This window comes from Podarcis muralis, chromosome Z (assembly GCF_964188315.1).
Source record: "Podarcis muralis chromosome Z, rPodMur119.hap1.1, whole genome shotgun sequence".
NCBI classification, from domain to species: domain Eukaryota; kingdom Metazoa; phylum Chordata; class Lepidosauria; order Squamata; family Lacertidae; genus Podarcis; species Podarcis muralis.
Genome location: NC_135673.1, coordinates 8,724,933 through 8,748,351, shown reverse-complemented (window position 1 = coordinate 8,748,351; position 23,419 = coordinate 8,724,933). Strand labels below are relative to the sequence as shown.

Below are 23,419 nucleotides of genomic sequence, written 5' to 3'. Positions count from 1 at the left end.
TTGTTTCATTTATATTTTTGTTTCCTAAAACCTACTTCAGGTTTTTGTAAAGTTGAAAAGATTAACGGTGTTTCAATAAAAGCTAAAAGACCCTCATTTTGCAAAACTCCTCTGTGCCATCTTTTATTTCATATAGGAGTTTTTGCCAATCTCTGCTCCTCATGACCTGAGAAGGCTGTGTGGGTGAACGGGGTGGGGAGCTTGTTTTCAGCTGATTTTATAAAATGTGCATTTAACTGCAGCTAAAAATAAACATTCGCTTGTTTGCACTAATGCGAATCCTCTGAGCTGGAAAAATCCAAGGTTTTCACTGTGTAGAATTTGTGGGGCAATAAACAGAAAGGATGCCCATCTTTTGAGTTGCATGTAGTAGTCACTGATGTGTGCATTTTGTTCTTTTAAATGTACAGTGGTACCTCGGGTTACAGACGCTCCGGGTTACAGACGCTTCAGGTTACAGACTCTGCTAACCCAGAAATAGTACCTCGGGTTAAGAACTTTGCTTCAGGATGAGAACAGAAATCAGGCTCCGGCGGCGTGGCGGCAGTGGGAGGCCCCATTAGCTAAAGTGGTGCTTCAGGTTAAGAACAGTTTCAGGTTAAGAATGGACCTCTGGAACGAATTAAGTTATTAACCCGAGGTACCACTGTATTGATATTGTCATGGACTGGCTGGATGTAGATTTGTCAGGCATCAGCTGGGGAACCACCAAGGGAACCCCCAGGAGAAGGCGGCTCAGAACCAGGGAATTGGTAATGGGACAATGTATGGTCAGAGGGAGAAAAGGGAGCAGACTGGGAAAAGGTGTTGAAAGCTGAAGAGGTAACAGGAAATGAGCAGAAAAGGCAGTCAGAAAGCAGCCCAGAGTCAGAGACAGATGCTGCATCAGGAGAGGAGGGAGGTCAAGAGGCAGAGATGAGTTAGGCTGGTAAGGAAGCCAGGCTGTCTCCCCCTCCTGCTGCGACCAGCTATCATCCCCCTTCGTCTCCCAGAACCTGAAGAGGTATGAAAAGGGCAGAGCAAAGACAGACAAGATGATGACGATCCTCAGATTGCTTGGGAAGGAACAGGGGAAGGAGGACACTTAATGAGCTGGGGGAAGACGGAGACCTTTGGTCCTTGTAACTGCCTCATAAGGGCAAGTTCTATCGGGAAACATTCTTCTACCTGGGGCCTGCATTTTCTTAAGGGCAACCTTGACATGCCAGTGATGGGCAGGGGCCAGAGGCAGAAGTGGGTTCATTCCATGGGCTAGTTTCTATATGCACACAGCCCTCTCTATCCTCCACCCAGGCAAGCAAGAGGTATTGTCAAGAGTTGAAGGACACATCCTAGCCAGGCAAAAACACTAGGGTGTTGTCTGGGGAGAGTACTGAAGACTAAATAGAGAGTGCAGGAGGCCTGTATTTGGCCTCCTGGGTCTGAGTTTCCCCACCCTGTTATAACCAATCAAACAAGTTGTCATTTCCTAACGTGTTTCATTTATTGAAAAATTAAAAGCACAAGCTCTTTCATATATAAATACAGTGACATTGCTGGCCATTTACAAGGCATTGTTCATGGCAGGCTGTGAATGTGTGGGAAGGCAGAGTATAGGAACCTCACGCCAGGTGTGTCACAGAGGTTAAACCCCAAAGCATTACAAATGGCGCCTCCTGGAGGCCCCTCTCTCCTCTAGGACTGCTCGAGAAGTGGAGGTGGGCTCTTCCCTCACCCAACCCACAGGTGCTCTGAAGCAGGTGCAAAATGCTACTGTACGGTGCAAGCAATGGAAGAGCTAGAGAGGGTGGGGCGAGGTATTCAGACAAGTGACTGGCCAAGTCATTCAAACACAGAGACAAAATAGGCAGAGATGGGACACCTACGCCATAGTTCACCAACCAGATGAGAATGGTTTATGGAAAGAACTATTATCAGGAGGTGACTGACTCTCTTTGTTTCTCCTCTATGTTCCATTGCTCTTTGTTCCCACAGACCACCCGGCCGGGCTCAGTCTTGGAGTGGTAGCAGAGAAGCTGCTTTGAGTACCAGTGCAACAACCCAAAGCATATATCCTGCATGTGCTCTGTGCGCGGCATGCGTACGTGTGTTGCTGGGCTTCAGGTGGGAGTTATCTGGGTCTTGTGATAGTGCACGTGTGCTAACATGCACGTGACAGTCTATTTGAACCCTTGTTCTTGCTTTGTTTCTCTCTTGCATTTGGCTTTTGGACCTTTCTGGGCCCTATCCCTAAAGTGAGACATTAAACTCAGTGACTAGGAAATCAACACAGTCATTGTCCTTCGCTTTAAATGCCTCGGCGATGATGCGAGCTGCTTCCCGGTGCTCTTTCCCATGCATTGCCACTCCATTCACCTCCAGGATCACGTGGCCCACCTTCAGCTTCCCACAGTTGTGGGCAGAGCCTCCCCTCTGGAGCAGGAGCAGAAGAAAGAAAGAAGATATTAAGAGGCAGAACGAGCTGATATATTGTTGTGAGTTTTGCTGTCCTGAGCAATCGTAACATTGACTTTCAATTTCGTTTTGCACATTACTCAGAGAACTGTGGTTACTGGGTGGTTGATAAAGAGATTAAAATAAATAAATAAAATACTTGTATTAGCAATAATGCAGAACTTAAAAAAACAACAAGTATTTTGCTCAATTAATTGCGGGAACGTTTTAGTCAATCAAATTCATTTACAGTCATACCTTGGGTTACAGATGCTTCGGGTTGCGCGTTTTCGGGTTGCGCACCACGCCAAACCAGGAAGTACCAGAACAGGTTACTTCCAGGTTCCGGCGCAGAAGCACTAAATCTCACTTTGCACATGCTCAGAAGCGCTGAATCGCAACCCACGCGTGCGCAGATGCGACGCTGTGGGTTGTGAATGTGCCTCCTGCATGGATCATGTTCGCAACCCGAGCATCCACTGTAAATTCCATTGAACACAGTGGGATTCATTCACGTACTGTAGGGTTGAATACTGAAGGTCTGCACTCCTCTTTAAGGAGTGTCTCAGCAGTTTTTCCTTCTGTGTTTAGCGGCTGGTGCAGGGATGTTGGGCCAGGGTGAGGTGAGAGAGAGAAATGACCAGAGAGGATGCATTTGCTCCAAAAACCTAAATATGCCCACGGACCTAAAAAGGTTGGAACCGCCATGGAAGCACAACTTGGAAACTGCCAAGGGTCTTGGCAGACCACTCAATTATTTTTCTGACTCTTTAGGAAACGTAAAGCACCATGCCAGATGCTGCATGATTTTTAATTGTATTTCAGTGCCTCTTTTATTTCTTGTATACTGCATTTTATTACATCTTACAGAATTCAAAATGTAATACCATGAAATCCAAGGTAAGAAATAGAAACGTAGCCTAAAGTCAATATGAATATTGAATGCATAGGGTGTGCCGGGTCTCATCTTCAACCACAAGTACATAGACATGCCGCAGACCTCCTGGATGAAGGGCTGGTGGTTCAGGGACCACAGCTGGGGAACCTCCTCATCTACTCAGCGCAGGATGCAGCCTTGCTCTGATACGTTTCTAATCATTTCAGACCCTGAAAGAGATGTACCTGCCAGTGACTGAGAGCACCAGGCACCAGCTCCCTTACCTGTATGGTCACAATACGAGGCAAGGGCTGGCGAGTGTTGGCTCCTCCCTCAATGGCAATGCCCAAGGTGGGGGCACTTTTTGTCACCCGAATCAGGTGGGATGTTGGTTCCAGGAGACCTGGCTGTGGTGGAGGAGAAAAAGAGCATGACAACCCAGGGTTACTATTTACTTCTTCTATCCCACTCCTGCAAAGCTTTTGCTCCCTTTTTACTATTTGAATATAAATTAGCCCCCCTTCCCCAGTTCAGGATTCACGACTTTACTTTAAAACACAATATTGTGGCCAACTACACCTTGAATGGTGCTCCAGAAACAAAGGGCCAACCAGGATTAGGAGGAGCTTGTGAGGAAAGCTGAAGCTGTCACTCAATTGTGACCTCCCTCCCAGCCCAACACCTTCTAGCATTGCTCCTTTTAGAACTTTCAGAAGTTCTAAATCATGGGTAGGCAAACTAAGGCCCATATCCGGCCCAATCGCCTTCTCAATCCGGCCCGCAGACGGTCCACGAATCAGCATGTTTTTACATGAGTGGAATGTGTGCTTTTATTTAAAATGCAACTCTGGGTTATTTGTGGGGCATAGGAATTCGTTCATATTTCCCCCCCAAAATATAGTCTGGCCCCCCACAAGGTCTGAGGGTCCCTGTTGAAAAAGTTTGCTGACCCCTGAAACTAAAGCATTTCTCCTTTTAGAAAGCATGAGCTATGCTGCCCTCTCGTGGAATAGTCTTCAATTGGCATTGCTTCGGCTACTTTTATACGTATATGCAACTTTTATCAATGTTTCCATTATATTGTTGGTTACGTTGGGATGCCTCATGGGAAGTGATATCTAAATTAAGAACAAGGACAGGGGCATATATGTAACCCCAACCTCCATAAAAGAAAAGCCAGGATAGATAATTAAACACCATCATATAGTGCTGATCGCCGAAGAATTGATGCTTTTGAATTATGGTGCTGGAGGAGACTCTTGAGAGTCCCATGGACTGCAAGAAGATCAAACCTCTCCATTCTGAAGGAAATCAGCCCTGAGTGCTCACTGGAAGGACAGATCCTGAAGCTGAGGCTCCAATACTTTGGCCACCTCAAGAGAAGCGAAGACTCCCTGGAAAAGACCCTGATGTTGGGAAAGATGGAGGGCACAAGGAGAAGGGGACGACAGAGGATGAGATGGTTGGACAGTGTTCTTGAAGCTACCAGCATGAGCTTGACCAAATTGCGGGAGGCAGTGGAAGACAGGAGTGCCTGGCGTGCTCTGGTCCAGGGGGTCACGAAGAGTCAGACACGACTAAACGACTAAACAACAACAACAACAACTGTACACACAGAGGAGACTGTACACACAGGAAGGTGTTGGAAGACTGGATAAGAACCCAGTGTAAGAGGTGAGGAAGGTACGAAATCCCAGGTTAGGAGGCTGGGAGAAGAATAGAAACAGTGGAAGAGGGGCCTGAGGAGTGTGTGGGCATGTGGGGAAGCAGGTTCCTAGCCACTGCAACCCAGTGTGAAAAGGCATGATTTTTGCACCCCTCCTGAACCTGTGCCGTTGGCAGGGGCCAATCCCTAAGTATACCTCTGAACAAGAACCTCTGTCTCACTTACAAGTTAGAGCCTCTGCTTATGTGTTTTGGAGCAGGAGCTGAGACAGCCACCTGTCAGCAATACTGAGCTAGGTGGACCAGTGAGGCTGTTGGGATTTTTGACTACGTGCTGTTTGATGCAGCTTCCCACAGAAGCAATTAAGGAGTTGGCCAAAGGCCGAGAAGACTGAGCAGAGGGACTTTTTCTGCCTAGAGATATGGGACCTTGGATACAACTCTGCTATTGGATACCAACCTGGTCCTTTGAAAGTGGCTCAGGACTGACCTCCCCCACATGTTGCTTTTGTTTCCCATGGCTGGTACCCAGTGATGTCTTACCGGTTTGGGGCCTGCCTCTAAGGGCCCGTCAGCCTTCAGTGGTGCTTCCTGCGGGCTCTTGCTTTTTATGGGACCCTGCGGCCGGCTCCTGTCTTTGGCGCTGAGCTCTGTGTCCCCGATGTCCACACCGCTGTCCTCGCTGAGGGTCTGCCCACTGTCCGAAAGCTGAGAGAGTGTCGATGCTGCGGCAGACGACAATGGGAGAAAGGCTGTTAAGAAAGCGCCAGAGGAGAGGAATCAGGCTGATTGTCGGAGGTGGAATTTGTAAGGAGCCCTGATCTAATTAGGCCACACAAAACATTAGAAGCACATTTCTAGCACATTGCTTCACCAAAAAAACACTGGGAGCTGTAGTTTGATAAGTGCGGTGGGAACTGTCATTCCATGAGGGGCAATCTACTGTTTGTAGGATTTGTTGTAGGCTTTGTGGGCAGCCACTGGGCAAATGTTTTAGGGTGGTCACACAACCTGTAATTCCCTGCTGAAATCCTTTACTATGGCACAAATGTTCTGGTTTATTCTTGTCTGCCCCATGTTCGCTGTGCTACAGTTCCCTTCCGGACAGCACCGGGGATGAATCATGGAACAAACTGAAGCAGAAGAAGCCTGCCACTAAGACACTATCACTGTGTCAAAGGTATGCTGCTGCACACTGTGCCCACAATCAAGCACCTGTCTTGGGGGGCCTGGATAACCCAAACACATTAAACACAGCACTGGATAAGCTCTGAAGTCTATAGCAAGATCTGACAACCTTTTAAAGCCTTATGGGCACCTTTTGATTGTTGTGGGTGCCACTCTTTTTGGACACTATTTCTTCCTCCACTCACCAGCTGATGGGTGGGAGGTTTACATCCTGCTGCTCTTACTTCTGGATTGGACTGCAGAAAACCCTTAACAGTTTGGGACCAGTTTACTTGCTGGATCACCTAACCCCATATTTATGCCCGCTGGCAGTGGCGGAGCTTCATGCTCTGGCACCAGGGGGGGTGAAGAGTAGGTGGGGGTAGGGCTGGTGCATGTCCTGGGGGCATGGCGTGCCGCCCACAGGAGCATGGCACATGTCCTGGGGGCGTGGCACCCTGCAGGCGGGGGGGGGGCAGCCACAATGGCACCCCACTGGGATTGCGCTGACTGGGGCGGTGCACTCCCCCAGCACTCCTCTTCCTCCGCCAGTGCCCACTGGACTTCTTCAGTCTGCAGAACTGGCACTGGCACAAGTATCATCTAATGTCCATTCCACACTTGCAAGGAATCAGTTCTTCACTCCAGTGGCACCTCCACTTTGGAACTCCCTATCCATTGCCATTAGGCATGTCCATTTGGGTGTTGTTGTTTAAGCAAACCTGCCCAGACATGTAAACCTAACGTGCATTTTAACAACATTAATTTTAAAACTGCTGATTTTATTTTGAATATTTTCTTTTTGGCTAACTTATTGTTAACTTCTGATTTTATAGGGAACTTTAATGTACATTTCATGTAACCTGCTTAGAAGGTTTGATGATTTAATATAGTGCTAAATGAATAAATGAAAATGAATCGGTGAACTATGGCCTCTGTCGCTTTTAGATGCCCTACAGATCTTGAGACCCCCTCCTGTTTCCTGTGATGTTAGAACAGCAGAGAATAGAGGAATAACAACAGTCTTAACAGGAAAGGGAAAAATCTATAAAAAGAAGGAACAAATGCATGTAGTTTAGCAAACAGTATCACAAGAGGGAAGCAAAGCCACAGCTATAAATGTACTTGCAAGGTTCAATGGGGAGGCGGGGGAGACTGGAGACTTTATCTGAGACGTTTCACTCTGGAGTCCTCATTATTAGTGCCCTATGCTAATTGATGGATTTTCCCGTACAAGTAGTGGTGCTGATCTCCAGTTAAGAGGAGATTGGGCAGAGCCTTCAAGTTAGGAATATTATGCGGCATTACAACCGCATACCCTCCAGCATTCCTCAGATTAAAATAGGGACATTTCTCACTCCCCCACTGATCCCCCCTTAACCTTCATTCCCCCCCCCATCATTTCCTATCAGGATAAGGGTGAGTGCCACCACCACTAAACCAAGGGGACACAGCTCACACACCCTCCATCATCCTGAGAAAAACCCTTAATCCTGATTTCATTTTATTTTTTGGTAGATTTACAAAAAGGAAAACACACATCAATAAATAAAGTTTAGGAAGGGGCAACATTAGATGCACACACACAAAGTACTTAAAAAAAAATCAAGACTCTTTGCACTCCACTCTGCTCCCCCTTTCTTCCTGCCCTCTGCCTGCCCCTCAGAAGTGGTTTGTCACATGGGGCTGTGGCAGCCTCTCCTTCTCTGTTCTCCAACAGCTGTTATGAGCTGCCCAAGGGAGGAGGTTGGCAGAAGCAGCAGCCATGGAGAGACACAGAGAAGCTTTTGTCATTCTGGGCCTATCCTTGGAAAACAGGGACACTTGGAGGGTATGTAACTGAGTCAGGACATTGGTTCTATCTATTCTATCTAGCTTAGTATTGTCTACACTGACTGGCAGCAACTCTCCATGGTTTTAGTCAGAAGTCTTTTTCAGCCCCTCTTGGGAGATGATAGGAGATGCAGGAACCTTCTGCATGCAAAGCAAATATGCTCTACCACTGGATTGTGGCCCTTCCCTTTGAATATGTAGAGTTTTCAGAAGGGCACATTGGCTCTTAGCTACCAAGACAAGGTGGCCCTCTTCAGTGGGGAGTTTTGTCACCCCAGTATCCCCCCCATCATGTTTCTGCTGCTCTGATCCACATTGAAGTTAATTCGTTTCCATTAAGTGTATTTAATTGTTTGATTTTATATGTGTGTGTGGTACCCCATCCACAATGAAACACAGAAAAATCAAGTTGTGGTGTTTTGTGCCATCCAGAAATTTCAAGAGGTTACCTGCTTTTAGCATTCCAGTCTTGATAGCAAGGGTCATGGTGTGAGCTCTGTGTTGCCCCTGCCCTGCCTGCCTACCCACCGTATACTGTAACACACTCAGATAACCAGGTTCAAATCCCAGCTTCCTTGTAAAGTTCACATAAAATAATAGAATCATAAATTGTAGAGCTGGAAGGGACTGTGAGGGTCCTGTAGTCCAACCCCCCTGCAAGAGGAATATTTAGCCCAACATGAAGCTCAGACACACAACCCTGATATTATTATGCTTTACCCACTGAGCTATCACCGTGAGCCAATTACAAGCTCTCAGCCTAACCTATCTAACAGGATTGTTATGAGGAAAAAAAGGTAAAAGTTACACCCCTTTTTTGCCCAGTTTTGCCTGTGGTCCCTGCTCACCCCTGGCATGCAGCCCCTGGAAGGTAGGTGGCCAGGACAGTGGCGAAGCTGCATGCTCCGGCACTGGGGGGTGGAGAGCAGGCGGGGACGTGGCTGGTGCGTGTCCTGGGGGTGTGGCGTGTGCCCCAGAGGCATGGCACACTGCCCAAGGGGGCCTGGCATGCTTCCTGGGAGCATGGCATGCTACCTGTGGGGGCATGGCGCCCAGTGCGTGGCACATGCCCAGGGGGCGGCCACGATGGTACCCCTCTCCCCGGTGGTGCCAGGGGCAGTGTGCTCCCCCCGCCCCCCTTTCCTCCACCAGGAAGGAAATGGGGCACTTGGACTGCAAATGGTACCCCACCCATGTTTTAACTGGTGTTTGAGACCCTCCTCAAATGCAGGTTATAAACACATTAAAGAACAGAACATGCCCATCATTAACCAGTCCGCTAAGAGAAGAAATCCTCACCTCTGGCCTGGGGCAAAGACCTCACTTCATTCACATCTGGCTCGCTGTTGGGCTGATGAACTTCCACCATGATAAAGTGCTGTGCAGTGCCAGCTTCCCCACCTCCCTTCTCGCTGGGAGGCGGAGGAGCAGGATGGGATGGAGGTGGTGGAGGAGGAGGGGATGGTGCACTGGGGTTTAGAAGGGTGCCGATTTGTGTCGCTCTCTCAGGAGAGGGGTTCTTCAGCCGTGTTGGTGATTGGACCCGAGGGAAGGGCCCAATCAGGTGTTGGTTGACCAGCAACAAGTGGGCATCTAGGGGCCTCCGGGAGGAATGGGTGGCAGGAGAGACAGAAGCATAGATGGCGCTGGAGGTGGAGTCCTCTGTGGAGGAGGAGGCAATGCTGCCTGTATCCTTCTCAGAGAGGCTGGATGGTGGAGTGGGGTTCCGGGGCGCCACAAAGAACAGGCCTGACTGGGAAGATTCTGAAGAGGGCCGCTTGAGGGTGTTGTTTGCTGAGGTCCTGTCCTGGGGGGCAGAGGGGTCTTCTGTCATTTGAGAGGGGGGAGGAGGAGGCTTGAAGGCCGGAGGCTCCTCAGGGAAGGAGGAAACATCATCCTGATTAGACAAAAGAGACAAAACAACAACCATGAAAGTGTTCATGATTTTTAAATTAAGATTTTGATTAATTTTTCATAACTTAACCAATTAATTTAAACTTCAAATTTGTTACACGTTTTTCTTACAATATGACCTCCTACGTTCCTTTCCATTCTGTTTTTATACCCATCCCTTTTGTATACTGCATAATATCACACACTTCATCTAATACTTGTTCCTGTATTACAAGAAGCCGAAAGCACCAGCCTGAAGATGACGAGTGAGACCTCGTCGAAACGTCGCCTAGACACCCCAACTTTTACACGGGAAGACACCCGAGGACACCAAAACCTGCATATATATATATATATATATATATATATATATATAATTTTTAAAAGCATGCTCTCATTGTTTTAATATATGAACTTCTATAATCTATATTCACTGCTGTTGTTTTTGTTGTGAAATCACTTTAAGATATTTCATGGGAATTGATCTATAAATGGAAGTGAATAAATAAATATCAGGTGAATGCTGTGATGTCAACAGCATAATCCACCTCCATCTTAATTTCGTTGTTCTGTATGGGACAATGACAATAAAGATTATCGTATTGTATCGTATCGTAACCTCTGTTCCAGGCAGATCATGGCAGAGATTGTGTCTGGTGTTGCAGAACGAGCCTTGAATTATTCCATTCCACCACCTTGCTCTGCCTGAGTGAGTTTCTATCTGAGGAGTCCGAATGGACAAGGACAAAGGAATGCAGTCCGCTTCCAGGTGTACCTTGAAATTATAATATCTCAGTGGAGAGGAGATGGGTGCTATGGCAATGAGAAGTATCCACCCAGAACAGAAGTGAATATAAGAAACTTCATCTCAAATATTGAGGGCTGAACCATTAATAGAAGGGCTTTGTTAACTGCATGGCTTGTAGAAGTTCATCTTATGATTGTATAGGAAGGAGACTCAACTGTGGTGGCACCTACTCGCCTTGAAAATGAGTCAGGCATCAACTTTTGGGTGCTTCTGCCATGGTTTAAAAACTCATGTTTGCTCCGGGATTCCTAGGCCACTCATGACAGATTTCTTTTTAGCACCCTGATTACTGCAATTTATGACAATATTTTTATTGATAGCTTTTTAAGCATATGTATGCCTTGCTGCTATGTTTTGTGCTTTATTGTAATAATGGGTTGCAACCCTACTCAGTAGATTCACTGAAATTGATGGACACTGCACTATATATTGAAAGCAACATCAAGCCACTCTAAACAGTCATGGCTTCCCCTGAAGAATCCTGAGAACTGTAGTTTGTTAAAGGTGCTGAGAGCTATTAGGAGACCTCTACTCCCTTTGCATAGCTACAGTTCTCAGAGTTCCCAGGGGAAGAGTGATTGATCCTCCCCATGCAGCTGCTGGGTGACCTTGGGCTAGTCACACTTCTTTGAAGTCTCTCAGCCTCACTCACCTCACAGAGTGTTTGTTGTGCGGGAGGAAGGGAAAGGAGATTGTTAGCCACTTTGAGACTCCTTAAGGGGAGTGATAAAGTGAGATATCAAATCCAAACTCTTCTTCTTCTTCTTCTTCAGCCAGTCTAGGAGGGGAAAAGGAGGTAGCCTACAAACTCTCAATTCCCTTAAGAAACTGCAGTTTCCAGCCATGACTATTTAAAGTGGCTCTAAGTGCAGATTGGGCCAAACTGAGATTCAATCATTTCAATGAACCTACTCTGAGTAGAGGGACGTGGGTGGTGCTGTGGGTTAAACCACAGAGCCTAGGATTTGCTGATCAGAAGGTTGGCGGTTCGAATCCCCGCGACGGGGTGAGCTCCCGTTGCTCGATCCCTGCTCTTGTCCACCTAGCAGTTCGAAAGCACATCAAAGTGCAAGTAGATAAATAGGTACTGCTCCGGCGGGAAGGTAAACGGCATTTCCGTGCACTGCTCTGGTTCGCCAGAAGCGGCTTAGTCATGCTGGCCACATGACCTGGAAGCTGTACGCCGGCTCCCTCGGCCAATGAAGAGAGATGAGTGCCGCAACCCCAGAGTCGGCCACGACTGGACCTAATGGTCAGGGGTCCCTTTACCTTTTACTCTGAGTAGAACTGAATTGGATACAACCGGTGGTTCTTATTTTAGTTGCAAACCACAAGTGGGGCATCCATGCAATATTAGGCCTGTGCCATTCCTACATTTACCCAATGTCCACTTTAATAAATACTCAGCATCAGTGGCAGCTGGTAACATGGGAGCCAACTCCTAGGGGCTGTGGGGGTTTCACCCCCCCAATAAAATGTTTGAGGGGGCCATCCCCCCCCCCAGTTTCTGGGCACTGCCATTCAAATGGTGTGTGTGCACCACATTCATGTGATCAGTTATGTGGGGTGGGACTTACCTGGGCCCCTGCAATATTTTATTCAAGTTGGTACCTCTGGCTGGTAACCACTGGAGCTGGTGGAGTGGTGGGCAGAGCAGCTAATAGGAGGTAGATTCCTCTCTCTCTCTCTCTCTCTCTCTGTGTGTGTGTGTGTGTGTGTGTGTGTGTGTGTGACTGGAGGCAGTGTAAACTTGTTCTGTGTTTCCTCCCATCCTCCTCTGTTGCAAAATTTCAGTGCACACTTAAGCCATTCTCAGATGAAAGATTCAGTGGGCTAAAGCTGGTCTTCTAGAAACCTTGCATTTCTAGGTGTCAGCAATAAATACCTAGATTGGGGGTAGGAGGATCTGTCACTTTTGGTCCTCTCGGTTTCTCATTTTTCCAATCTAGAATTCTGTTCTTCACTTTCTGCAGCAATTTGTGGTTATTATTTTTAAACATCTCCCATGAAAAACACCAGCATCTCAGTGCAAATTTAGCTCGACAAACTCATTTCCATTTTTGAGTCATGTTCACATTTTTGCAAGCAATTCCCCCTAATATAATGCATTCTTATATTTTACTTTCACTAAGATGTGTGTTTTTATGCACACTTGACCCTAGATTTTTGTACACATTGTTTTTGGAGAACCGCATCACACAATTCAGAAAAGTGTAATTTTTGAAGGATGGTTACGTTTCAGTTCGCATAAGTGTGAATTTCACAGATTTAGCTTCAGGTGTGTACTGATTTGAGCTTTCTCTTCATCCCTAACCAAGATATACCTGTAATTTTTCCGGCCACCTTATACAAAGAGAGATGGGCAGAAAGAACTCCAGGGAATCTTGGAGTGATAAAATAAATAAATAAATAAATAAATAAATAAATGACTATGACCCTGGGGAGCTAGGATTGCTGGGCCATAGTTATGGAAGCTGAGCTGCAGACATAATCAAAGTAAGGCTCTGCCCTACCCACCCCCTACCCCAGTCCATAGGGATTAGTATCCTCTGCTAATTGCTCAAAATCATGCTTTTCCAGTGAAAAAGACTCAAGCTGTTCACATTTCAAGACAAATGTATTGTAGAGCAATAGAACAGTAGGATATATGCCAGATGGTGGCCAATTAGGAAGCCTGGCATAAGGTGTGATCATGAAAATCAGCTGCCAATTAGATTAATATCTTCACGCCAAGAAAGTGCATGTTTGCTGCATATTGCGTGGCACCCTGGATATGAGTCCTGGTCCTGACAGAGAGGCAGCATTACTGTGGAGAAGTAAAGGTTGAGGATGGTAGGTGGTGGGTTGGATGAGAACATGCCTTACCAGTGAGATGTCAGGCAGGGCATTGATGTTGCTTTGACTTCCATTTCTGCTCCCTTCCAAGTCTGACGTATTCTAGCCACAAAGGAGGAAGATAAAGCTCCTATTTTTATTTTGTAATAAATAAATAAATATAATAAAAATAAAATAATAACTTTTTATTTATACCCCGCCCTTCCTGGTTCAAAAACCGGGCTCAGAGCGGCTAACAACAAATTTAAAACACTTAATTGGAAAAGCAGCATAAAATACAGTCTAAAAACATGAATAACAATAAAATTCAAAGTTCAGAAATCAATTTAGGGAAAATCCATCTAATAAGCATTAGATAATCCCCAGGGCTAGCTGGCTGAATTGGTCCTACTTGGGCCAACGAGGAGGCCAGGGGAGAATTAGCTGTGGGGTCTCAGAGCGGGTGATCTTCATAAAAGGGGAGGGGGAGGGAAGGAAAATAAAAGATCAGGCTGAATTCAAATTAAAGGCCAGGCGGAATAGCTCTGTCTTACAGGCCCAGTGGAAGGAGGATAAATCCTGCAGGGCCCTGGTCTCATGGGACAGAGCATTCCACCAGGTCGGAGCCATCACTGAGAAGGCCCTGGCCCTGGTGGAGGATAGTCTGACTTCTTTAGGGCCCGGGACCTCTAAACCATGGTTATTCATGGACCTCATGGTACATGGGCAAATGGCTTGGCATGCTCCAATATCTTCTTTTGGGGTGACTTAAGTTGTGTTTCCCTTGAAGTTCCATTGTCCATAGAAGAACTTGCACACAGTTCTCTTGACAATGAAGCCATTTCTATTTTCAGTGTTTCTAAATGATTAGCTTTGGAACATATAGAATAACTCCTTTGCCTCAGTGATGCAAGACTAAAACTACTAGCACATTTGCAAAACTTTATCATTTCAAATTGTATGGGGGACCATGTGTTGACCCTCCCAACTCTGATTCCTTGGTGTTCTTACTACATTTCTTCTTCTCCAGAGTGACCCCAGCAGCTTCAGTGGTTGACTTGGCTCATTTCACCCTTATCAGTTCCAATCAGAACAAAAGTTAAGAAGACTTTTTCTCAGTGCCTTAAAAGCTACCCTTTCATGCTGATTGGGTGGTTCTAAGATGCTGGAGGCAGAGACCCTGCTGCAGAAATAGTAATGGGTGTTTGCCGCTCCCTCTAGTGACCCTGGACCACTGACCCTCTGGCTGTAACTACCCTGAAACTTGTACCACTGTTAGGCTTGAAAGAAATCCATCTACTGGTCAAAAAACACTTTCAAGCCTAATTTCAGCAGGGGTGGGTGGGATCCTGCAGGAGTCATATGTACTTGCAGGCCTCATGTTGGTGACCCACGGCTTACAGAACGCATGGAACAACAAACAAAACTCTCTGCAGTCAGTTATAGGCACACAGCCATGCCCTGCCCCCAATCTCCTTCAGAGTCAATGGAAATTAATGAATGAATAGAAAGAGAATCTACCTGCATGATGCCGGCACAAAAACATTGCACATACTATGCAAAAGTATGAAAGTTTACTACCCTCATTCTCTGCCTCCCCGATCTCTTTCCTCACCTCTCTTCTCCCCCAACTTTATACTATATTCAACATCTCACATTAAATAGAGCTGATCTGTGGAAAGGACTCTGTGATCTGAAATTAGAGACGATGTGTGTACTTTTGTAACCCAAGAAAATCTTTAAATCAAAAAAATGCCACTCCCCCCCTCTCTTGCACACACAAACACTATTTTTATATAATTCTTTCCTGTCACCAAATCAGTTCCTTCTCAGATGTATACAGGTCCCCCCCCTCCAGCTTTTAAATCTAATTATAGCCCAAATGCCATTATCAATTGTCAAAATAATGCTGAAAATGAATCAATGGAAATGGCAGATTAGAACTTTTTTTTAAAAAAGCAAACATTAAATAGCTAGTTTGTCTCTCTGGCAGTCAAGGGACTGGTGGGGCTGTCAGTCAGAAAATTATTGAAGGTGACAGGTTGTTGAGGAGGAAAAGGACCAGAAAAGATGAGGTAGACACCTCCTGTTAGTTCAATTAACATTGGGAGATTTCCTTAAAATGCCATTCTTCTGCTTGGGGCTGTCTGGAATGTAACTCTACATCCAAGTGGATCAATTACAGACCAAACTGTAGGGTGAGGTCTCGTTTTCCATTTTAATGGCTAGATTTGGTAGCCAATAAACTGAATCTGTCAGCCACTTGGGCCATCACTATCCTTTGCACAAATGGTTTTAGCTCTACTCAGTCTTGGGAAAGTATACAAATTAAGGGCGCTTTCAGACTGTTGTTGCTTTTGGGGTTGATCACTCCGACCCAGTGTGAAAAGGCATGATTTTTGCACCTCTCCTGGACCTGTGCCGTTGGCGGGGGCCAACCCCTAAGTATACCTCTGTCTCACTTACAAGTTAGAGCCTCTGCTTATGTGTTTTGGAGCAGGAGCTGAGACAGCCACCTGCCAGCAATACTGAGCTAGGTGGACCAGTGAGGCTGTTGGGATTTTTGACTACGTGCTGTTTGATGCAGCTTCCCACAGAAGCAATTAAGGAGTTGGCCAAAGGCCAAGAAGACTGAGCAGAGGGAGTTATTTTGCCTAGAGATATGGGACCTTGGATACAACTCTGCTATTGGTCAAGGTCTCCACATAGGCATGATGACTCCTGCTTGCTTGGTTGGTTAGTTGGTTGGTCAGTGTGTGGTTTGAGAGTTTGTTGAAGTTTGTTCTGTGAGAGAGTTAAGATCTGTGTCTGTATCCCATATATAGTAACTTGTGATTCTGCTGTAAATAATAAAACTATAAGTAACCAAGTTACTGGTAGCAGCGTCTTGTTCTTGCTTCATCCTGCCTGCAACTGACTGCTTCTGGACAGTCTACATATGCTCTGCTATATTCAACAAGTTCTGGCTAAGATCCATTTGAACAGAGGCAGCTTCCTAAATTCCTAAAAAGAATATATGGGTGGGGGGTGAAGTTGAAGGAGCTGTGAGGGGGTGAAAGGTTGGGCAAGGTGGAAATGGAGAGGATGGGGATTTGGCAACAGGGGTTGGGGCATTGGCTGGGGGTTGGGGTAGGCAGCACTGGTGATCTTGTATGCAGGGGTGACAGCATCTTGTATGTGTGTGCGGATATAGGTAGTTCAACCACTCTCAAGCATTGCATTGCATTACATAGCTGGAAAATACATAAAATAAACATTATGGCGCTGCCCCCCATTATGAGGCCAGCTCTGCTTTAAGCAAATTAGCAATAAATGCAATGCTATGACCAGGCATAGCTGCTTCCAATTATCTCAGCACACAATTAACCTCCCACTTAGAGGACCCGCCTGTGATCCAAAAAGAAAAAGCAAGCTTTTAGCCAGGGAGGTGATGATAAACCAGGCCCGGCCAGATGGTTTGCTTTGGTCAGGCACTGAGAGGAAGAATCAAGGAAGCAGCTTCCTATTTGAACTGATCAATATGCTGTTTGTCACTTCCTTCAACCCCCGTCATCTGTGTAAACCACACAATTACCGAAATACCAATTTTAGAGGAAATGGGATTGATAGCACTAAAAGGATAGCACTTGAACTAGACTATTGTGCGAAGATAAAAATGTTACTTGTTGCTCCATACGCCGCAATAAAACATGTCATGGAAATGTTCTTGAACATATTTTACCTGCTGAGTTGCAGATGTGATTTGGCATTTAGATCAAAGGTTCCCATAGTGGGCACTTGCATACCTGGGGGGTGGGAATGCAGTGGGAATACCTAAGGGAGTGTTAAGAGGCAAGGGGGTGGCAATAGAGTGCTGGAGGTATAAATGGCTGTCAGGCTTAGAAAAGCTGATATCACTACATCAAGTTCACTAGTTTTGCCGAACTAGTTAATTAAACTAAGTATTAACTGGATTTTTAATAAGTGTGCAGTTAATTGTTACTGTGTTGAATGTTATTGTGTTGTTATCTTCTGTACTGGGTTGTGCAAACCACTTTTTACACGGTAGGTGGCACTGGGGATGAGTTTATGGAACTGGGCAGATGCTGACAAGTGTGCACCAAGGGAAGGGTGGCTGGAGTCTGGCTCAGAAGAGGGGGGCAGTGATTTGTGGAGACCTGTGCCAGCCAGGAGGCAAGAGCTGAAGGCAGGGGAAGCTTTCAGAGCTGAAAGGTAGAGACAGAGCACTGAGAGCCAGTGTGGGTGTAGTGGTTAAGAGCGACAGACTCGTAATCTGGGGAACCGGGTTCGCGTCTCTGCTCCTCCACATGCAGCTGCTGGGTGACTTTGGGCCAGTCACACTTCTCTGAAGTCTCTCAGCCCCACTCACCTCACAGAGTGTTTGTTGTGGGGGAGGAAGGGAAAGGAGAATGTTAGCCGCTTTGAGACTCCTTCGGGTAGTGATAAAGCGGGATATCAAATCCAAACTCTTCTTCTTCTTCTTCTTTCCCAATGGGTTCACTGGTACATTGCGCCAGGGCGCCGGCCTCTCAGGAGCGCCCCAGCGAGTGGGGGAGCTGCATGGCTTTGCCGGCAGCCTTCCCTTTCCTTCCTGCACACCCACCAGCTGCTCCCCGTCAACCATATGGCTGGCGGGCATGCAACTTGCCTCCCAAGCCTCCACGGGAGGAGAGTGATCCCCGCAGAGGCTTAGGATGGAAGCTGCTCCCCGTCAACCATATGGCTGGTTGGCATGCATCTTCCTTCCCAAGCTCCCACAGAAAGAGAGCAATCCCCGCAGAGGCTTGGGAAAAGGTCAACAACTCTGGGAAATGGGGGGCGGGGGGCGCTGGAGGGATCTTTGCACCACAGCGCCGTATATGCTTAAGACGGCCCTGGGTAGAGCACAGGTTGGGTGAGAAGAAGAGGCAGGTGAGGCAAGTGAAGGGCCGGGTGCTTTCTCACCCTCTTCTGCACCACTGTCTTCCAGAACCAGGAGAGGATTGAAAAGGGATGAGCAGAGGAAGTTGCCACACAGGTGCATTCTCCGACAATGTGCACACAGCCTTTACATAAACAGGTGGAGGAAGACTGGTCCCCAGTTGCTACAGCTGCTCCATAGAGTGTGGACCTGGGAACAGCGGCCTAGCTGCAAGATTGGTGTGTAGGTATGCAGAGCTGTAGAAGTGACTGTATGTGTTAACTTTGACAATATCTGCTGGGTGCGCTCCTTTGGCTGGGGAAGGCCTTTGACATAAGGGGATGGTGGCCCAAAAGAGTTTGGGAACCACCGATTGAAATGATTTTGGGAATGTCTAAATATTTATCTAGGGGATAAGGTTTCATCAAGAAAGACCTGGTTACGTTTTGTTCCCTGATACCAAGATGAGGGATTCTATGGAATGCAGATAGAGAGAATTGATAAGAATAATGATCTCTTGTGACCTTGACGGAAGCGTACAATAGACGAGCCTTCTTGTGTTTTGGCTCATCTTCCTCTTCTTTCCCCCTTATTCTCTTTTTTCTTTTTTCCTCCCCCCTTTTTTTCTTTTCTTTTCTTTTCATTTTTTTCTCCTCCTCCTCCTTCTTCTTTCCTTTTTCTTCTTTCCTTTTTCTTTCCCCTAATGGCTTATGTTCTATGCCATGTACTTTGATATTTTTTGTAGTTTTTTAAAGCTTTTTTCATTATTATTATTATTATTAAGGGTTTTTCTTTTGTAATTTTGGTTGTTTATATTTATCTGTATTTTTTAAAAGGAAAATAAAAAGTATTTTAAAAAAAGAAAAGAAAGAAAGAAATGATTCTGGTACAGTGTTGAGGGACATCAGGAGATGACTGCAGCCTTCCAAACATCTCTATTTGGCCCTTAGGACTTTCCCCATACCACAACTCCTCTCCCCAGGAAATACCCCTCAGTGGCCCAGCATCACACCCTCCTTAGAGTGTCCATGCCTGGCTGGAAGGTGTCCTCGAACTTCGATGATGTCTCCTGCTTGCCCAGGTGGACCGTGTGTAGAAACTAGACTATTGTACAAAGGTAAAAAGTTTTATTTGTTGCTCCACTTCCTTTTGCCTCTTACTTTGCCCACCTCTGGCGCGTGACCCCAGAAGGCAGCCCAGATGGGAATGTAGCCCTCAGGCTGAAAAAAAGCAGGTACTTTGGCTAAGTCCCACCCAGCTCAATTCCCCTGTGACTTGTTAATAGGAACCAAACCCCAGCCAGCACCCATTAGGAGTTGCTTACCTCCATGAGGTCAATAAGCCACAAGAGTCGCTCCTGGTGGGGCCATTTAAAAAAAGATAAAACAATGGATAGGAGAAGAGAAATATGTTAGAAGGAGGGTAAAATAAGCAAGCCATATATCCTTCAGGTTCAGTGTTCAAACACACCCATGGTACCAGCTGAGCTCTTGAAAAAAGAGGATTGAACAATGGTGTATATCGCCCAGTATCCATTTAAAAACTGCTTTAAGTGCTGCTTTTGCATTTCTGGGTTTTGTTGTTTTTAATTGTGATTTGACATTATTATTATTATTAATTGTAGTTACGAAACATTTTCCTCCAACGGAGAACAGAGTGATGCATGACAAAAGAAAAATGCATAAAGAGATGGGGGGGGGGGGAACAAACCCAAAATCAAAGCATTCAGAAAATTAACAACAATTATAAATACAAACCCTCACTTTAGTGTTCAGGGCCTTAGACAACGATCCTCTCCCCATCCTACCTGGAGATCCTGAGGATTGAACCTGCAACCTTCAGCATGCAAAGCTGGTGTTCTATTTCTGAGCTACAGCCCTCATGTCAAACTGTTTAAACAGCTGTAGCCCCTAATGTGCACCACAGTGTGTGGAGAGGTTGAACTTGTTGGCCCTTGAGGGGTCCCTTCCAACTGTACAATTCTGTGATTTGATGCAGAAGGCCCTTCGATGCATGCTATTGCTGCAAATCCTAGTTTTAAGATTCACTCCTTCTTTGCTGATCTTATTATTATTAATTATATTTCTATACTGCGCTTCATCCAAGGATCACATCATAGTTTACTCGCTTAAGGACAGAGCTGGCTGCTACTGGAGCGACTCCTGAAGATACAGGCAGTGGTGGTTGGTGCCCATTGGAACAGCAGGTGGCGCCAGAGCTAATGACAGAGACAACTAATTCCAGCTTTGACCCCATCCTGCTCCCTGCTTCTACGTAGAGCAACACTGATGCTAAGGAGGAGGGTGCTGACAGTCTCCCCCACGACTTTACATGGATGAAAGTAATAATAATAATAAATTTTATTTATACCCTGCCCTCCCCGGCCGGAGCCGGGCTTAGGACGGCTAACACCAATAAAATCACAGTAAAAACATAATGGGGGGGGGGGGGGGAGAGAAAAGAAAAGAAAAGAAAAACCCAACAATTTAAAATACAGGTTAAAATGCAATTTAAAATGCAGCCTCATTTTAAAAGTAGCCAATAAATCAACACCATAAGGGGAGAGAAACATAAGGGTCAGACTGAGTCCAAACCAAAGGCCAGGCGGAACAGCTCTGTCTTGCAGGCCCTGTGGAAAAATGTCAAGTCCCGCAGGGCCCTAGTCTCTTGTGACAGAGAATTTCCACCAAATGCTGAAAAGGCCCTGGCCCTAGTTGAGACCAATCTAACCATCTTGTGACTTGGGACCTCCAAAGTCTTGTCATTTGTGGACCTTAAGGTCCTCCATGGGGCATACCAGGAGAAGCGGTCCCGTAGGTACAAGGGTCCTAGGCCACATAGGGCTTTAAAGGTCAAAACCAGCACCTTAAACCTGACCCTGTACTCCACCGGGAGCCAGTGCAGTTGGTAAAGCACTGGATGAATGTGATCCAACGGCAAGGACCCTGTAAGGAGCCTCGCTGCAGCATTCTGCACCTGCTGGAGTTTCTGGGTCAGCTTCAAGGGCAGCCCCGCATAGAGCGAGTTACAATAACCCAGCCTGGAGGTGACCGTCGTGTGGATCACTGTGGTCAGATCAGGGCGAGAAAGGTAAGGGACCAACTGCTTAATACGCCGGAGGTGGAAAAGTAAGAAAACAGACAGGCTGGGAATGGTTGAGGTTGGTTGGCCAGTGCCCCATTTTCCCTCATGAACCAGCCTCCACTGGCTACGAGCCATTTAGGGAATTATGAACACATTGAACCAGGCCTGGCTGCTTATGGGCAGACAGCACAGTTCTTTAAAGAGGATAGTGTCACTCTCCCATTTTGCTGCACCAGTTAGCAACCCAGCATGGCGTTCCCTTCTGCGCAACTTTGCAGGGACCACATGCCAGTGCTGGGCAGTACCAGAGGCAAAAGTGGGAGGAGAACTGAATGCAAATTTTACCTTTTTTACCAGTAGGCTAGTTTCTATACCCACACATCCAGTCAAGCAGGAAGAATAATCAGAGGACAGATTACAGGCAGGCAAAAACACTCAAGTAGGGTACAGAACAAGGCTGGTGAGCTGCATGACCTCAGCTAGAGAAGCCTCAAGGGCCACAGGTGACACCCCTGGGCCTAAGATGCCGCACTCCTATTCTAAATAATCAGAGTGAGGGCAGAACAAAGGAAAGGGTATCATTAGTATTGTAAAGCTGTAAGCTGCTTAGAAGCCATGTTGGCATATCAACTGTATAACAACAAGAAGAAGAAATTAATTAATAATATTTCTAGAATTAGCCCTCAAAAAGCACAGCAGTGTGGTTTCCTATTCCATCTCCAGGCAACACTCCCAGCCTCCTCCAGCCTCCACCCCTGGGCAATGCCTGCCTTTGAACTACCAGAATCATCAGCTCCATTTATTAAAAGAGGTTTTCAATTTCCCAAGGCTGCTAATGCGTTTATGATGAAAAGGTGTTTTATGGCCAGCAAATTAATTTTGTGGCGGTGAGGCTGCATGCTTAGAGGTGATTATGCTAACTTAATTAGACGTCGTGTATGTGACGAGGTCTCTGAGATGTTATATAGCAATGACACTGTGGCGCGGGGAAGGTTAGCAGGAGGGGAGAGGTGAAGAGGTCAGCTGAACAGGCATAAGGCTATGTTTCCCCACATAGCCCTACAGAAAGCGGCAAAGTCTATGATTGGGTGTAGTTTTAGCAGGCAGAAGTCAGGGAGAAAAGACTCTAAGGACCTAAGGATGCAAGAAGAGCCTTGCCAAAGGCCCATCAAGTCCAGCATCTCCTTCTCACAGAGGCCATCTAGATTTCCCAAAGGGAAGCCTGCAGGCAGGTCCTGAGCCCAACAGCATTCTCCACACTTGAGATTCCCCACAAGTGGTATTCAGAAGCAGAGTGACGGTGGAGACGGAACACACTCTTAATGACAAGTAGCCTAGATAGCCTTCTCCTCCATGAATTTGTCTAACCCCCCCCCCCTAAAACCATCCATTTGGTGGCCACCACTGCATCCCGTTTGGCTATGTGATGATGTCATAAAGTAAAATCAGATGGAGGCAATACCTAGCTGTGCCTTTAAATGTAGGGTTGTTTTATCCTGTATGGGAGTGGGGCTTGCAATTTGGATGGTGCCCCGCATATCAGATTTTTATTAGTTGGAGCTTGCATCTCCCCCCTGGAAATTGCATGCACAGGGCCTACAATCTGGAACTGAAGCAAAAGATTAAAACTTCCAGTGCTCCCCCTCTCACTAAGATCCCAGTCTAGATTTGGCATCTTGTGCTGGCAATTTGCGTTTTAATAAACAGCAGCCTTAAGATGTAAGAAGCCATCTTATACAGAGAGGTCTGTAGTTTCTGGTTCCAAAGGCAAAGGCACTTTGAAAGGAGATCAATGTTTCTCTGGTTCAGGACACTGAACAGTGCTCCTGTAACTGACGTCAACCATCCAAGTTGTCTCAGCAAAGTCCTGGAGCAACTGGCTAAGTTTTATAGTAGGGCTTTGTTAGTCATTGACTGGAGACCCCACTGCCTGAGTTCGCCTATG

At 46.4% G+C, this 23,419-nt stretch overlaps 1 protein-coding gene across 2 annotated transcripts in view; it reads right to left on the bottom strand.

Annotated features, from left to right (window-relative positions):
- Nucleotides 1–1,464: 1,464 nt before the first annotated feature.
- WHRN (whirlin) overlaps nucleotides 1,465–23,419 on the bottom strand; it is a 109,851-nt gene continuing 87,896 nt past the window's right edge. Inside the window, exons 8-13 of one of the 2 annotated variants that reach the window (XM_028715354.2) lie at nucleotides 19,715–19,747; nucleotides 13,542–13,613; nucleotides 9,275–9,872; nucleotides 5,519–5,700; nucleotides 3,595–3,717; nucleotides 1,465–2,412 (exon numbers count right to left, since the gene is read on the bottom strand). In XM_028715354.2, the coding sequence (XP_028571187.2) occupies nucleotides 2,230–2,412; nucleotides 3,595–3,717; nucleotides 5,519–5,700; nucleotides 9,275–9,872; nucleotides 13,542–13,613; nucleotides 19,715–19,747 (1,191 nt within the window). In that variant the 3' untranslated portion in view covers nucleotides 1,465–2,229. The remainder of the gene's footprint in view (nucleotides 2,413–3,594; nucleotides 3,718–5,518; nucleotides 5,701–9,274; nucleotides 9,873–13,541; nucleotides 13,614–19,714; nucleotides 19,748–23,419) is intronic. The other variant, XM_028715356.2, reaches the window with a different exon arrangement.